Source organism: Pongo abelii, chromosome 4 (genome assembly GCF_028885655.2).
Source record: "Pongo abelii isolate AG06213 chromosome 4, NHGRI_mPonAbe1-v2.0_pri, whole genome shotgun sequence".
In the NCBI taxonomy this organism is placed as follows: domain Eukaryota; kingdom Metazoa; phylum Chordata; class Mammalia; order Primates; family Hominidae; genus Pongo; species Pongo abelii.
In genome coordinates this window covers 147,787,464-147,805,086 of record NC_071989.2, presented here as the reverse complement: position 1 = coordinate 147,805,086, position 17,623 = coordinate 147,787,464, and the positions used below count along the sequence as shown (strand labels likewise).

The 17,623-nt window shown below is 44.4% G+C and overlaps 1 protein-coding gene across 9 annotated transcripts in view; it reads left to right on the top strand.

Moving 5' to 3' along the window:
• Positions 1 to 2,195: 2,195 nt before the first annotated feature.
• DNAJC18 (DnaJ heat shock protein family (Hsp40) member C18) overlaps positions 2,196 to 17,623 on the top strand; it is a 35,993-nt gene continuing 20,565 nt past the window's right edge. For 2 of the 9 annotated variants that reach the window (XM_054556617.1, XM_054556612.2), the window contains exons 1-4: positions 2,196 to 2,307; positions 2,937 to 3,019; positions 7,199 to 7,285; positions 9,140 to 9,326. In XM_054556617.1, coding sequence (XP_054412592.1) covers positions 7,246 to 7,285; positions 9,140 to 9,326 — 227 coding nt within the window. In that variant the 5' untranslated portion in view covers positions 2,196 to 2,307; positions 2,937 to 3,019; positions 7,199 to 7,245. Of the gene's footprint in view, positions 2,396 to 2,936; positions 3,024 to 7,198; positions 7,286 to 9,139; positions 9,327 to 17,623 lie in introns of all 9 variants that reach the window. The other 7 variants (XM_054556618.1, XM_054556616.2, XR_008525752.2 and 4 more) reach the window with 7 other exon arrangements.

The following is a 17,623-nucleotide window of genomic DNA, read 5'->3' as shown; positions in this document are numbered from 1 at the left end:
CTGGGAGGTAGAGGCTGCAGTGAGCCATGGTTGATTGCACCACTCTCCTCCAGCCTGGGTGACAGGGTAAGACGTGAAAGAAAGAAAACAAAGGAAGAGAAAAGAAAGAAAGGAAGAAGGAAGGAAGGAAGGAAGGAAAGAAGGAAGGAAGGAAGGAAAGGAAGGAAGGAAGGAAAGAAAGAAAGAGAAAAAGAGAAAGAGAAAGAAAGAAAGGAAAAAAAGAAAGAAAGAAAGAAAAAGAAAGAAAGGGAGAGAGAAAGAAAGAGAGGGAAAGAAAGAAAAAGGAAGGAGGGAGGAAGGGAGGAAGGGAAGGAAGGAAGGAAAAAAGAAAAGGAGAAGAGAACTTACTGTATCCTAAAATCCCCTAGGACAGGGCCTGTAACCTGCCCATGTCTGTAGCTCCTGCATGACACACTGTGCCCAGCACTTCCTAGGTAATCTAAACTGGCTCTTGGGTGAAGGAAATCTGATCATAAGATTGGGCTCTGCCACAGACTTGCAGGTTGACTTTGGGTGCAATTGTCCCCCTCCTCCAAGCCTGTTCTCTTACATCTTTACTTTTTTTTTTTTTTTTTTTTTGGTACCACTGCTGGAGTGCAGTGGTACAATCATGGCTCACTGCAGCCTTGAGTTCCTGAGCTCAACCAATCCTACCTCAGCCTCCTAAGTAGCTGGGACTCTTGGCATGAGCCACTGCACCTAGCTAATTTTTTTAAATTTTTTGTAGAGACAGGCTCTTGCCATGTTGGCCAGGCCGGTCTCAAACTCCTGAGCTCAAGTGATCCTCCTGCCTTGACTTCCCAAAGTGCTAGGATTACAGGCATGAGCCACCATGCCTGGCGGGTTTTAAAGTGAGCTGGCTGGACAACTTGGCCTTCACTATCTTTTCTCATTCTTATATTCCACAGTTCTATAGACTCTGGAAGTAGGAAAAAATGAATACAATGTACTAAGTAGAGATCACTCTGGGTGGGAGCCAGAGACAAGTCGCAGGCAGCTCTGGACAAGGCTTTCACATTCTCAGGAGTTCCATTTCTCCTGTGTATTAACAGGGAAAAATGCGCCCTACCTGGCCCTGGCTACCTCACAGGCTAGTGGCTAGGTAAAATGGGATAATAAACGTGGAGATACTTGGGAAGTGAGCAATTGTAGCAGACAGCTTGGAGTAGGGCACCAGCACCCAGGTCCCACTTCAGGATCAAGGCACTTGTTCCCCAGCTGTGGGATTGTTGGCTGCTGAGGACTCACAGCTGGTTGATGATTGGCTGATGGGGGCTAGGAGTGGGGATGAAGACCTGGACCCCTTGCCTCAATTCTTTTGCCCCCATTCCTACTTCCCTTACTCCTCATAGCTGTTGTTCCAAGAGTGCTCACCAAGAAACCTTTAGTATGCAAATCTCAGCGTCTCGGAGTCTATTTTGTGGGGTACCTAACCTACGAAAGCAATACTGCAGTATTTTGGGGGGGGAGGGAAGACAGGGTCTGTCTCTGCCTCCCAGGCTGGAGTGCAGTGGCATGGCATAATCATAGCTCACTGCAACATCAAACTCCTGGGCTCAAATGATCCTCTTGCCTCAGCCTCCCAAGTAGCTGGGACTATAGACGTGTGCCACCACAACTGGCTAATTTATTTAAATTTTTTGTAGAAATGAGGTCCTGCTACGTTGCTCAGGCTGGTTACAAACTACTGGGCTCAAGACATCCTCCCACCTCAGCCTCCCAAAGTGCTGGGATTATAGGTGTGAGCCATCACCCCTGGCTAGTTGTTTGTTTTTTGTTTTTTTATTTTTTTGAGATGGAGTTTCATTCTTGTTGGCTAGGCTGGAGTGCAATGGAGCAATCTCCACTCACTGCAACCTCTGCCTCCTGGGTTCAAGCGATTCTCCTGCCTCAGCCTCCTGAGTAGCTGGGATTACAGGTGCCCGCCACCACGCCTGGCTAATTTTGTATTTTTAGTAGAGATGGGATTTCACCATGTTGGGCAGGCTGGTCTCGAACTCCTGACCTCAGGTGATCCGGCCACCTCAGCCTTCCAAAGTGGTGAGATTACAGGCGTGAGCCACCGCGCCCGGCCTTGGCTAGTATTTTTTAAATAATTCATATATATTTGACTTAAATCTCACAGCCAACAGCATATGACTTAGTAGCCACTTCTGGTCCAACATCCACCATTGGGATGGAACCCCTCGGGTGACATAACAATTCTAGGATTGTTTGTGCTGTTGTTATTCTGCCTGCCATGGGCACTTAGTACAGCTGCTCATCATACTGGACTAATCAGGTCAAGGACATGGGGCTTCACTCTAGGTAACTCAGCTGACGTCTTCATTATAAAACCACACATTTTCCTCTGACTCTGAACAATGACCTGCATATATAAGCTGTTAGTCATAAGGTATTTATATGTGGAGGAAGAGGGAGAGAACTGGTATTAATAATCTTTGAGATTGAAGGGCTTTTACCCTGACACTGACACCGCAGTACCACATGAGCCATGTGGATTTTCCTGTTGCTAAGCAACTCTATCCTTTGGGAAGCGGTTGAGGATGAATAAAATGCTGAATTCTGCTCTGGAGCAAACTCTAGTAGAGAGGTTTCTCCTGGAGGAGCCTACTATTTATGCAAATCCAAGACCCCACCTCTGACAGGAAATCTGAGTGCAGACTTCTGCAGCCCTTGCAGCTTCCTTGAAACCCTATCTCTTCCTTCATGTCTAGACAACAGGATGACGATCGTTTACAAGATGACTTCCTCCCTTTTCTCACACAGGACTACGTGGTCCTTAAACAGGAACAGGTGGCAGGGATTGGGGGCTTGCTGCAGAATGTCCTTCTCTCATTTCTTCCCTCATCCTATGGGAGGGCAACCAATAAACCAGCTCAGACACACAGGCCCAGTGGGACAGGAGGATCATTTACTCAGCTTCTTTCTTCTAGGGCTGGATGGGGCAGCATCTCAATCATATAGGGCACAGGACAAACCTCAGTATCACCAGCAAGAATCCATTACAGTTCAACATGTAAGTAAGTGGAGGCGCCTATAATCCCAACACTTGGGAAGTCCCCGGGGGCAGGATAGCTTGAACCCAGGAGTTCCAGACCAGCCTGGGTAACATAGTGAGATCCCATATCTTTAAAAAAAAAAAAAAAAAAAAAGCCGGGCATAGTGGGCATAGTGGCATGTGCCTGTGGTCCCAGCTACTCAGGAGGCTGAGGTGGGAGGATCCCTTGAGCCCAAGAGATCAAGGCTGCAGTGAGTTGTGATAGCGCCACTGCACTCCAGCCCGCATAACAGAATAAGACCCTGTCTCAAAAAAATAAAGTAAGTGGAGAAAACTGAGAGAAATCTGAAGCTGGCCCTAAGGTAAAATGGTTTAGCAGATGAAGGATCATTGCAGGCCCCCTTGACCTAGTTCTGGCACACAATTTCCCCAAGCCCAGCTAGTACTACTCTATTAAATTTGAATGTGCTGGAAAACACTGTGTGATTCTGTCCACCAGTCTTTTCCTGGGTTTGTGGATGTCCTCCTTTCTCTCTTCGTCAAACTTCTTTCCATATCTACCTCCTTCTCTTTGAGAACTGCCTTGGAGACCCCAATTTCTCTTCCCTTATTTCCTTCACAGTTACCCTCTCACTTTTCCTGCGGGTCCTTTTCGACTGGCATCTCCATCCTGTACTCTTTGGGCCCACGGCTTCCTCTTTTACAAAACACAGAAATTGAACTTCACAGTGAGGATTATTTTTGCTGACTAGTTGATGAGTTTAAGCAAAAACTGGCACAGAAGTATTCTCAATGTTGAGCTTTAGAGTTCTGCGTTAGTCCAAGTGATGCGATCATAAAAAAAAAATTCATCCAGAAGTGTTAGTTGAGGTGTAAACAAACTGAAGAATACATGTGGATACTTGGCAGTATTTGAGAAGGTCATAATGCTAAACCATTTTTGTTACTGTTCTAGAAGTAAATGAAAAGAAGTCTGGAAAAGAAGGGGATATAAGGTTTCAGAGCATGAGGAGAGAGGATGCTTAGCTACCAGACAGCAGCTAAGATTTGCGAAGAAGCCCCAGCTTCCCAAATCTTTTCCAGTACTCTTGAGCCTAGGCTCTGCTCCTAGATAGTCTCATAATTCATAGTTGCTCCTCTCAATCCAGTTAATTCTTACAGTGCTCTAACAGCCCACCCTCAGCCAAACACCTCTGACTTCATGGTATTCTAACATCTCCAGGTAGTACCTCCAGACCTTTTTGCTGTGCCCCTGGACTCCAAGGTCCATCCCACCCTCAGCTGTCCATCTTCTAGAGCAGGTGGTCTAGCCTCCCCAAACCAGAAGAACTTCCTTTTTATATTCAACCACCTGATGGATGTCCCTTATCAGGTCCCTCAGCTGCAGAGCACAAGTGGGACCATCAGGATCCAGCCTTCTGTGAATACACTGCTCCGTGGATTAGTTAGCTTGTCATAGGTCCAGTGTCCCAGAGCTGAGCTTTTGACTCATCTCATGGTTCTGGGGCCTCCTTTGCCTCTCAAGTTTAAGGACATCCATAATTCACTGGATTTAGGATGACCCAAAACCTTCTCATACTAGTTCACTTTTGCCATCTTCTTCTCTTTCTGAAAGGGAGAAAATCACCAGTTGTAGTGGCTGGATTCAGGGGTTAGGGTGCATGGACAAGCAGCTTCCCAGCCCTTTTTGGCAGTGTTTTGCTTCTTGTCTTATTTGCAAGTAATGATTGCCAGATAGACAGGAATGGGGTCCAGTTAGTTATATCCAGGACCTTATGATATACCCCATATACACCCCTTTGCTCCTAATTTACAATGTCAAACCATAAAAAATGGTTTCTCTTCCTCTGAGCCAGTCTATAACAGTGGCCAGCATTTATTAAACACACACTACATGCCAGATGAGGTGCTAAAAGCTTTACAAGCATTATCTTATTATATCCTACGGCAATCCTATGCAGATTTTTTAACCACTATGCTAAATTCCTCCTCCTAAATTAAGTGAAAATGACCAAATTTCTGGACAACTGTTACTTTCTCAGTGCTTATGGGGGTGGGGGTGAGGGAAGAACACTGACTTTAAGTGTTCCAGGAGAAACTGATATTATAAATGACACAAGCCTTTAGTGGTCAACTAGTTTGGTAGTTTTCAAACACGTGGGTTTTCATTCCTTTAGTAGACCACAAAATACAAAACAGAAAAAAGCAGAGCTTCTTTGATTGAAGAAGGGTGAGGTGCTAGTGCCTTCCCTGCTATGCCTTCCTCCCCACTCCCACTCCTCAAAAGAAGATTCCAGAGACATCTGCACATTAAGCCTTAAGGATTCCTCAATTTAAAAACTACTAATTGAGGCTGCGCGAGGTGGCTCACGCGTAATCCCACCACTTTGGGAGGCCGAGGCGGGCGGATCACGAGGTCAGGAGATCGAGGCCATCTTGGCCAACATGGTGAAACCCCTTCTCTACCAAAAATACAAAAATTAGCTGGGCATGGTGGCGTGTGCCTGTAGTCCCAGCTACTCGGAGGCTGAGGCAGGAGAATCGCTTGAACCAGGGAGTCAGAAGTTGCAGTGAGCCAAGATTACGCCACTACACTCCAGCCTGGCGACAGAGTGAGACTCCGTCTCAAAAAACAAACAAACAAAACTACTAATTGAATCCAACCTTTTCATTTTATAGGTGAGGAGACTGAGGCCAAAGAAGAAGGAAAAAGGAGATGTTCAGGATCACGCAATGATTTGTGGCAAAACCCCAGCTATTAATATAACATCTATACAACTTCTAGGCCAGTGCTTTTTCCACTTGAAAGGCCTTGTTCTCTGAGTTTTGTTTTTTGTTTTTTTTCTGAGACTGAGTCTCCCTCTGTCGCCCAGGCTGGAGAGCAGTGACACGATCTTGGCTCACTACAACCTCCGCCTCCCAGGTTCAAGCGATTCTCCTGCCTCAGCCTCCCGAGCAGCTGAGACTACAGGCACACGCCACCATGCCCAGCTAATTTTTGTATTTTGGGTAGAGACGGGGTTTCACCAAGTTGGTCAGAATGGTCTCCATCTCCTGACCTTGCGATCCGCCTGCCTCGGCCTGTCAAAGTGTTGGGATTACAGGCATAAGCCACCGTGCCCAGCTGTTCTCTGAGTTCTTAAGTGGGCATGATGTCAGTGATGCCAGGGCCATGAATGTAGGCAAGGGCTGGAACTGCATGCCCTTTGGTGCTTTTACCCTTCCAAGTTTATGTCCAGGAATATATATCTCTCCCCAACTGCCTAAGTAGGTGCTAGTTGATATCATGATTGATTTGGTCTTCTTGGGTAAGACCTCAGTGAATTCTGGGTAATTTTTTATTTGGGGATGAACTGTAGCCATCCACCTATGAAGAAAGTGTTGCTTTTATTCTTTGCTAGGTTCCATCCATACCTGGATGAGGAACAGCAAGAATATTTATTTCCTCATTTCCTTTTTACTAATCTCAATGTCTGGTCCTTCAGAAAAGAAACGAATGGGCTAAAGAGACAACTAGACTGGAAGAGAGGAGAAAAGTGTCAAGAGGGGTGTTGGAGTAGGATGGGTTGGAGGAAGGACAGGAACAGCAAAGATGGAGGCTCTTAATGCCGGCCCCAATACCTTTCCATATCTTCTTGCTCCACCCCGATACCCTCTGATGTCCAGTGCCTGAGGAGCTGGGGCAATATGGGGCATACTGAGATTGCCCTCCAACCCCATAAATCTACATCACTTTTCTATTTTCCTGACTCAAGCTTCCAAAGGCTGGGTTCGGCATCCCCAAAACCCATCTCTGAATCTCCAGGGCCTACCACTGACTGCACAGAACAGGCATTAGCGTATGCTTCAAAAAGACAACCCTGAGGAGCATAATAGTCATACTGTCACCCTCTAGCCTATAGTTTGCGAAGCCCTTTCCAGGAAGGACTTCAGTCGCCCCTCCTTGGATGTCCCTAGGGTTAGGCAGGGCCGAAGCCACTATCCCAGCTCTATAAATGAGGAAAGCTCATATAAATGAGGCAGCTAGCAGCAGCACTCTTCCACAGGTCTCCTGACGAAGGTCGAGCACTTCTCTGCATCTCCCGCGGCCTCTGGCGCAGAGCCTGCCGGGAGTTGTAGTCCAGTGCCCCGGCAGCTCATATGGACTGGACTACAATGACCAGCGTACCCCGCGCTCCGCGCCCCCTTCTCTTTCAGCCTCGGGCGCAGGGGAGGCTTGGCGGACCTGCTGATTGGGAACCGATATGGCGGCGACTCTGGGCAGCGGGGAGCGCTGGACGGAAGGTACTAGGTCCCCGCCTGAAGGAGGGATAGGGCGGCGTTCGGGAGAGATCAGGGATGAGGATCCTGAAGACGCACAAGGGCTGAGATCCTGGGTCTGAGGTGATGGATAGAGGCCTTTGAAAAGATGCTGAGCCTGAGTAGGGTTGCGGTTGGGGTAGGGAAGCTGGGGACCGACCGCGAGCCCAGAGTCACCGGTGACGACTTGTTGCCTCGGCCCCCCAGCCCCGCCCCCGCCCGTGCCCCGCCCAGAGACCGCAGCTGTCAGGCCCCGCCCGTGCCAGGGTGACTGGAGGGCCCGTGGGGTGCTGCGGTCTCTCCGCAGCTTGCTAACCTGGCCCTTATCTTTCACCTAACTGGGCCACCTGACCTTCAGTCCCTGTTTGATCATGTCGCTCCAGCCGGCATCAGGACCAGCCTTTTCCACACTACAGTCAGGCAAAAAATATTGATCCAATACCTATTGTGTGCCCCGCATAATGCTGATTCTGCAGTGGGGATTTGACCGACATGGGTCCCTTAGCTCACAAAACTCGCAGCCCACTGAGAGAGTTTGACGACTGAACAACCAATTACAAAACGGGCGAATAATACAAAACGCCTGGGCTACACAGCAAGGTCGGGGATTTGGAGAGCAAACTGACAAGTCACCTAACGCAGACTGGCTGTCAAGGAAGGTTTCTTGCAGAAAGTGTTACAAATGGTGACAAGAAGGATGCGTCGGAGTTAGCCAGGCCGACTTAGAGGAAGAGTGTCCAGGAGCAGTTGGTGGAGGTAGCTGAGGGATGTTAAGCGGAAGAAAGATGTTGTTAAAGCCTTTCCCAGGTCCTCCAGAGAAGACATGAGTGCTCTGCCCCTTTTGACTGTATTGCTTATGACCCTCTTTACATTCTGCAGGTGTTGTTATTGAATCTTCTCCCTTTAAACTAGGGGTATCCAATCTTTTGGCTTCCCTGGGCCACGTTGGAAGAATTGTCTTGGGCCACACATAAAATACACTAACTGACGACTAAATAACTAACTGATGACAGCTAATGAGCTTAAAAAAAAATGCAAAAAAAAAAAATCTCATAATTTTCTTTTCTTTTTTTTTTTTTTGAGACGGAATCTCGCTCTATCGCCCAGGCTGGAGTGCAGTAGCGCGATCTCGGCTCACTGCAAGCTCCGCCTCCCTGGTTCACGCTATTCTCCTGCCTCAGCCTCCCGAGTAGCTGGGACTACAGGCGCCCGCCACCACGCCCGGCTAATTTGTTGTATTTTTAGTAGAGATGGGGTTTCACGGTGTTAGCCAGGATGGTCTCGATCTCCTGACCTCGTGATCTGCCCGCCTTGGCCTCCCCAAAGTGCTGGGATTACAGGCGTGAGCCACTGCGCCCGGCCCTCATAATGTTCTAAGAAAGTTTACGAATTTGTGTTGAGCTCAAAGCCGTGCTGGGCCACATGCCACCTGTGGGCCGCGGGTTGGACAAGCTTGCATTAAACTAACCTCTTTGTGGTCAGGAGTAGGTCTTACCCATCCGCCCCCTTGATCTTCTAGCCAAGTTCCTTGGTATATATTAGTTCTATAATTGTTAGTATAAAAGAATTGAACTCCTCTCTACTTTAAATTTTAGGGGTGGGAGGCACGGCAACAAAAAATACTATTTTACGAGCAGTGTCTCTTCTGGCCATGGACCACAGAGAAACATGTTTATTCAGCTTTGTATGAATGCTTAAAAGTCAGCATGACATCCCTAGCCCTGGCCATCATGCTTACCTTCTCATGCTTACGAGCAGCCTCCCAGAGAGCTAAGGCAGGTTGCAAAGTTGATTTTCAGCGTCAGATGGAGACCTAATGGAGGCGCTGTTGTTTTGCAGCTTACATTGATGCAGTTAGAAGAAACAAATACCCAGAAGACACACCTCCTGAGAGTCATGACCCCTGTGGCTGCTGTAACTGCATGAAGGCACAAAAGGAAAAGAAGTCTGAGAATGAGTGGACTCAGACCCGGCAGAGTGAGGGGAACTCCACGTATAGTGAGGAACAGCTGCTTGGGGTACAAAGGTGAGCATGTGGTGAGATTAAATGAGTGATTTTATGGAAAGTGCTTAGAAGAGTGCCTGGATGTGCTATGTAAGTATTGACCGATGATGATGATGATGATGATGATGATGATGATGATAATTGAAGCATACTAGCTTCTTGACCTCAGAGGGAAGACTGAGTAGAAGTGGAATATTAGGGTATAACATGAACTGACTGCCCTGCTTCTACTTTAAGAGAGGCAGCAGAAACTGACTAGACACAACACACATCTACAGGACATTCTTTCAACAACAACAGAATGATTTTCTTCTTAAGGATACATAGAATATTCTCCAGGATAGACCATATCTTAGGTCATAAAACAAGCCTCAGTAAATTTAAAAAGATTGAAATCATACAGTGTATGTTCTCTGAAATCAAAAACAAAGGGAAATTTGAGAAATTCACAAATATGTGGAAATTAAATACAAGCTCCTAATAAGCAAGCAAGTCACAGAATAAATCACTAGGAAAGCTAGAAAATGCTTTGAGATGAGTGAAAATGAAAACACGACATACTAAAACGTATAGGATGCAGCTAAAACAGTGCTTAGAGGGAAATTTATAGCTCTAAATGCTTATTTTTTTAAAAAAAGCCTCCAAATCAGTAACCTAATCTACCTTAAGGAACTAGACAGCCTGGACAATACAGTGAAACCCCCTCTCTTCCAAAAAATATATATACACAAAAATTAGCTTGGTGTGGTGGCACGAGCCTGTAGTCCCAGCTACTTGGGAGGCTGAGGCAGGAGGATTGCTTGAACCCAGTAGGTCAAAGCTACAGTGAGTCGTAATTGCACCACTGCACTCCTGCCTGGACAGCAGAGCAAGACCCTGTCTCTCAAAAAAAAAAACAAAAAAAAAAAAGAAAGAGGGATATCCCTGCCAATCTAAATACTATGAACAATTGTATGCCAACAAATTAGATAACCTAGATAAAATCAACAAATGCCTAGAAAGACACAAATTACTGAAACTGACTCAAGAAAAATGGAGGCCAGGCATGGTGGGTCACACCTGTAATCCCAGTGCTTTGGAGGTGCTGAGGCAGGAGGATTGCTTGAGACCAGGAGTTTGAGACCAGCCTGGGCAACATAGCAATACATTATCTCTAAAAAAAGAAAAAAAAATACTTGGGCATGGTGGCACATGCCTGTGGTCCCAGCTACTTTGGAGACTGAAGCAGGAGGATCACTTGAGCCTAGGAATCTGAGGTTATAGTAAGCTATGATAGTGCCACTGTATTGCAGCTTGGGTGACAGAGACCTTATTTCCAAAAAAAAGAAAAAAAAAAGGAGAAGCCAAGTAGACCTACAACAAATAAGGTGATTTAATTAACAATCAAAAAAATTCTAGCTGGACATGGTGACTCATGCCTGTAATCCCATTACTTTGGGAGGCTGAGGTGAGAGGATCACTTGAGCCCAGGAGTTCAAGACCAGCCTGGCCAACATGGCGAAACTTCATCAGTACAATAAAAAACAAACAAAAAGACCCCACAAAAATTAGCTGAGCATGGTGGTGCACACCTGCAGTTCCAGCTGCTCAGGAGGCTGAGGTAGGAGGATTGATGGAGCCTGGAAGGGCGAGGCTACTGTGAGCACCACTGCACTCTAGTCTGGGTGACAGAGGGAGACCCTGTCTGAAAAAAAAAAAAAAACTTCCAATGAAGAAAAGTCCAGGCCCAGTTGGCTTCATTCTTTGAGACCAGTATTACTCTGTAAACAAAACCAGACAAAAATATCATGAGAAGTCTAAACTGTCAACCAATATCCCTTATGGATATAGATTTTAAAATCTTCAATAAAATACTAGTAAAACAAATACAGCAATGTAAAAAGTATTATACATTTTAACCAAGTGGGATTTATCCCAGTATTGCAGGATTGTTTAACACACACAAGTCAATCCATGTAACATACCATGTTAATAGAATAAAGGACAAAAATCACATGATCATTTCAATAGGTACAGAAAAAGCATTTAACAAAATCCAACACTCTTTTTTTTTTGAGATGGATTCTTGCTCTGTCACCCAGGCTGGAGTGCAATGCCACGATCTCGGCTCACTGCAACCCCTGCCTCCCAGGTTCAGCAATTCTCTGGCCTCAGCCTCCTGAGTAGCTGGGACTACAGACGCGCACCACCATGCCCAGCTAATTTTTGTATTTTTAGTAGAGACAGGGTTTCACCATGTTGGCCAGGATGGTCTCGTGACCTTGTGATCTGCCCACCTCAGCCTCCCAAAGTGCTGGGATTACAGATGTGAGCCACTGCGCCCAGCCCCAACACTCTTTCATAATAAAAACACTTAACTAGGAATAGAAGGGAACTTCCTCAACCTGATAAAGTCCATCTACAGAAATCCACAGTTAACATCATACATAAAGGTGAACAACTAGGTGTTTTCCCACCAAGATCAGGAACAAGACAAGTATGTCTGTTCACTCTTGCCACTCTGTTCAACATTGTACTAGAGAGTCAAGCCAGGGCATTTAAGCAAGAAAAAGAAATAAAAGCCATCCAAATTGGAAAGAAGAGTAAAACTACATCCACAGATGACATGATCTTGTAAATGGAAAATCCTAATGAATACACACACACAAACACACACACACACACACACACACAAATACTTTTAGAACTAATAAACAAGTTGGACAAAGTTACAGGATATAAGATCAATATACAAAAGTTATCATTTTTCTATATACTAGCAATGAACAATCAAAAAATGAAATTAAGAAAATATAGTTGAGGCTGGGTGTGGTGGATCATGCCTGTAATCCCAAAACCTTGGGAGGCTGAGATAGGAGGATCTCTTGAAGCTAGGAGTTCAAGACGAGCCTGAGCGACATAGCGAGGCCCTGTCTCTACTAAAAATAAAAATTTAGCCAGGTGTGGTGGCATGCATCCGAAATCCCAGCTACTCAGAAGGCTGAGGCAGGTGGATCCCTTGAGCCCAGGAGTTTGAGGCTGAGGTAAGCTATGATCACCCTACTGCAATCCAGCCTGGGTGACAAAGCAAGACCCTGTCTCTATATATAAATACATAAATAAATAAATAGTTTAAAAAAAGAGATACAGTTGGCCTTTGAACAACACAGGTTTGAGTGGCATCAGTTTGAACCATGGATTTTTATATGTAAATTTTAAAAGATAAATACATTGGAAAAATTTTTTAGATTTGCAACAATTTGAAAAAGTGGCTCACACCTGTAATCCCAGCACTTTAGGAGGCCAAGACAGGAAGAATACTTGGGCTCAGAAGTTCGAGACCAGCCTGGGCAACATGGCAAAACCCCGTCTCTACTAAAAATACAAAATTAGTCAGGCATGGTGGCACATGCCTGTAATCCCAGCTACTTGGGAGGCTGAGGCATGAGAATTGTTTGAACCTAGAAGGCAGAGGTTGCAGTGAGCTGTGATTGTGCCATTGCAGTCCAGCCTGGGCAACAACAGCGAAACTCTGTCTCAAATAATAATAATAATCATCATCATCTCACAAACCATGGAGCATGGACATATCAAAAAAATTAAGAAAATTATATGAATGCATAAAATATATCTAGATTCTAGTCTATTTTATCATTTACTATCATAAAATATACACAAATCTATTATAAAAAGTGAAAATCTATCAAAACATATGCTCACAAACACTTAAGAGACTTTACATGGTGCCATTTGCATTTGAGAAAAATGTAAACATACAGGTGCAGTATTAATCACAACTGCATAAAATTAACAGTAGTACTGTACTACTGTAATAATTTTGTAGTCAGCTCCTGTTGTTATTTTGCTGAGCCTCAAGTATTGGGAGTATCTGCTTAAAATGCCACATGATGCTAATCATCTCTTTGTGAGCAGTTTGTCTCTTGAGTAAATTATGTATAGCAGTAAAAAGTGATCTCTTGCAGTTCTCCAGTTTTTTTTGTTTGTTTGTTTTTTGTTTTTTTGAGGTGGAGTTTTGCTCTTGTCGCCCAAGCTGGAGTGCAGTGGCACAATCTTGGCTCACTGCAACCTCCACCTCCCAGGTTCAAGCGATTGTCCTGCCTCAGCCTCCCAAGTAGCTGGGATTACAGGCGCCCACTATCACGCCCAGCTAATTTTTGTATTTTTAGTAGAGACGGGGTTTCACCATGTTAGCCAGACTGGTCTTGAACTCCTGGCCTTGTGATCTACCTGCACTTAATGCCAGCAGGTATGAAAACATTGCACTTTTTGCAAAATACCTTTTCATCTCATATTGAAAATGAAGCTTTTATATGGGTGCAGGACTGCTATAAGAAAGGCATACAGTCCATGATGTGATTATTACTTATTGCATGCCTGAGCTCAAGGCTTCCACTCACCTCAGTCTCTCAAAGTGCTGGGATTACAGTGTGAACCCTGCGGCCAGCCCTACCTCATCAACTTTTTAGTGCAGACAAAAGTGCCCTATTCTGGAAAAGAAATGTCACAAAGGACATTGTATTAGTAAGGACGAGAAGTGAGCACCAGGATATAAGGCAGGAAGGGATAGGCTAACTCTGCTATTTTGTGCAAATGCAGTTCAGTTTATGATGGGGGCTGCCATTATATATAAAGCTGCTAACCCCTGAGCCTTGAATGGAAAAGATGAAGACCAGCTGCCAGCCTTTTGGTTGTACAGCAAGAAGGCCTGGGCAATGAGAGCCCTTTTTCTGGATTGGCTCCATTGATATTTTCTTCGTGAAGTCAGGAAGTACTTTGCCATTAAGGGACTGCCTTTAAAAAGTTATTTTGGATTAACTCGGGGTTATGGTGCATGCCTGTAGTCTCAGCTACTTGGGAGGCTGAGGCAGGAGAATCACTTGAGCCCAGGAGTTGGAGACTGCAGTGAGATATGATCGTGCCACTGCACTCCAGCCTGGGTGACAGGGACCCTACCCTGTCTCTAAAAAAAATAATAAAGTTCTATGGCCGGGTGCAGTGGCTCACGCCTGTAATCCCAGCACTTTGGGAGGCCGAGGCAGGTGGATCACAAGGTCGGGAGTTCAAGACCATCCTGGCCAACATGGTGAAACCCCGTCTCTACTAAAAACACAAAAATTAGCTGGGTGTGGTGGCAGGTGCCTATAATCCCAGCTACTTGGGAGTCTGAGGCAGGAGAATTGCTTGAACCTGGGAGGAGGAGGTTGCAGTGAGTCGAAAACATGCCATTGCACTCCAGCCTAGGTGACAAGAGTGAAACTCTATCTCAAAAAAAAAAGAATGTGAAAAGTCAACCCACAGAATGGGAGAAAACATTTAAAAACTGTATATCTGATAAGGGACTTTATCTGGAACATACAAAGTTCTCTTAAAACTCAACAATAAGAAGACAAATAACCCAACTGGAAAAATGGGCAAAGGGTCTGAATAGGCATTCCTCCTATATATTCCTCCATATATGTACAAAGAAGATATATATATGGTTAGTAAGCATATGTAAACTTGTTCAACATCATTAGTCATTAGGGAAATGCAAATCAAAACCACAATGAGATATACCCACTGGAATGGCTATAGTCAAAAAGGTGGATAATAAGTGTTTATAAAGAAGCAGATAAATTGGAACCTTTGTACATTGCTGGTAGGAATGCAGACAGTTTGGAAAACAATATGGCAATTCCTCTTAAGGTTCAGAAGAAAGTTAAGATTATTGACCTAGCAATCTACTCCTAGTATATTCCAAGAGAAATATAAATATACTTCCACAAAAAAACTTGTACATGAATGTCCATAGCAATATTCATAACGACCCCAAAGGGGAAACAACCCAATGTCCATTAACTGATAATGGACAAGCAACATGGGGTATATCCATACAATGAAATACTATTTTGTAACAAAAACGGATGAACAGATTCATGCTACAACATGGATGAACCTTGAAAAAATTACAGTAAGTGAAAGAAGCCAGACACAAAAAGCTACATGTTATATAACTCCTTTTATGTAAAATATTCAGAATAAGCAAATCTATAGAGGGGAAAGTAGATTAGTGGGTCCCAGGGGCTGGGGGAGAAGTGGGAGTGACTACTAATGAGTATAGAGTTTCTTTTTGGGGTGATAAAAATGTCCAGAAATGAGATAGTGGTGATAGATGCACACCTCTATAAATGTATTTAAAAACTAATGAATTGTACATTTTAAAAGGGTGAACTTTATGGTACGTGGATTATTTCTCAATAAAGCGTTATTAGACAAATAGTAAATTTAGGAGAGGGAGTCCTGAGTGTCTGCCACGGAAGCAGAGATTGGAAACTGGGCTGGGGATTCAAAGACTCCCCATGGGCAGCTCATGTGGAAGGGACCTGCTGACAGCCCAGACCCTGTATTAAGAGTCCAACCTGTGTTACTGACTTACGATGAATTTCCCAACAAAGCTCCAAATCTCTGCCTGCCTTACTGAATTATATAGTAGCAAAAGACTGAAGACCTTCTCAATACAAATTAGTAGGTGATGTATATATTATACATTGATACAATGCAGTAATATTTAGATTTTAAAAAGAATGAGGTAGGCCAGGCATGGTGGCTCATGCCTGTAATCCCAGCACTTTAGGAGGCCAACGCAGGTGGATCACTTGAGGTCAAGAGTTCGAGACCAGCCTGGCCAATATAGTCAAATCCTGTCTCTACTAAAAATACAAAAAACTAGCTGGGTGTAGTGATGCAAGCCTGTAGTCACAGCTACTCGGGAGGCTGAGGCAGGAGAATCACTTGAACCCAGAAGGCAGAGGTTGCAGTGAGCCGAGATTGTGCCACTGCACTCCAGCCTGGGCTCTGTCTCAAAAAAAAAAAAAAAAGAGGTAGATATATAATACTAGGTAATATTTATTTAGTATTAAATTCTCTCAAGCACTTTGATGAAGACTTTATTTAATCACAATATCAACTCTGTGAAATATAATTATTAGCCCATTTCAGAAGATAACACCAAGCTATAGAGGTTAAGTACACAGCAAAATCAAAGCTAAACCAAGGCATTTTAACTCCAGAGCTCATCTCTAATCCAGCAGTTCTCAAAGAGTGGTTGGGGAATCCCAAGACCCTTTTAGGGGATAGGTCTGCAAGTTTAAAACTTTAGTCATAATGATACAAACATGTTACTTGTCTTTTTCACTAATTTTCTCATGATTATACAGTGGAGTTTTTGAGAGGCTACATGACATGTAATTACATTAGCACTGTTTAAAAATTTTTTGTTTTCATTTCTGGTATAATAGATGTGGATTGATAGAAGTCACATAAATGAAAGCTCTTTTGAGGTCTTCAGTAATTTTTTTTCTCTTCCTGTACCATGCATATCAGTAATTTTTAAGAGTGTAAAACATTGCTGAGATCAAAAATTCAGAACTGCCACTCTAATCTAAACTACTGTCTAGTCTAAACTATTATTCTATACTTCTCATCTCTATATGTTAAGGATTGATCTCCAAGATAAATTGGTTTTTGTTTGTTTTTTAGAGACAGGATCATGCTCTGTTGCCCAGGCTAGAGTGTAGTGGAACAATCATAGCTCACTGCAGCCTCAAACTCCTGGGCTTAAGTGATCTACCTGCCTTGGCCTCCTGAATAGCTGGAATTGCAGATGCAAGGCACCATGCCTGGCTAACTTTTTAAAATTTTTCACAGAGATAGGGTCTTACCATCCTGCTCAGGCTGGCCTCAAGCTCTTGGCCTCAAGCAGTCCTCCTGCCTCAGCCTCCCAAAGCACTGGGATTACAAGTGTGAGCCACCATGCCCAGCCCAAAATAATTTTTTTTTTTAAGCAAGATGTAGAAAAGTAATTATGTTTCCATTTAAGCAAGAAAAAAAATGGAGAGGACTATACCTGTACTCTCTGTACATAGGAGCCACAGAAAACTTCTAATGGTGGTTGTCCCTGTGGTGGGATACTGGGGGACAGGGAATGATGAAGCAAGAGAATTTTTACTGTATAAACTTTAGTTCTGTTGGCTCTTTTTCTTCTATCATGTGTATGTTAACTTTTTAAAAACACAGTTTAGCCAGGCACGATGGCTCACACCTGTAATCCCAGCACTTTGGGAGGCCAAGGTGGGCAGATCACAAGGTCAGGAGTTTGAGACCAGCCTAACCAATAAGGTGAAACCCCATCTCTACTAAAAATACCAACATTAGCCAGGCCTGGTAGCGCATCCCTGTAATCTCAGCTACTCGGGAGGCTGAGGCAGGAGAATTGCTTGAACCTGGGAGGCAGAGTTTGCAGTGAGCTGAGATCGCACCATTGCACTCCAGCCTAGGCA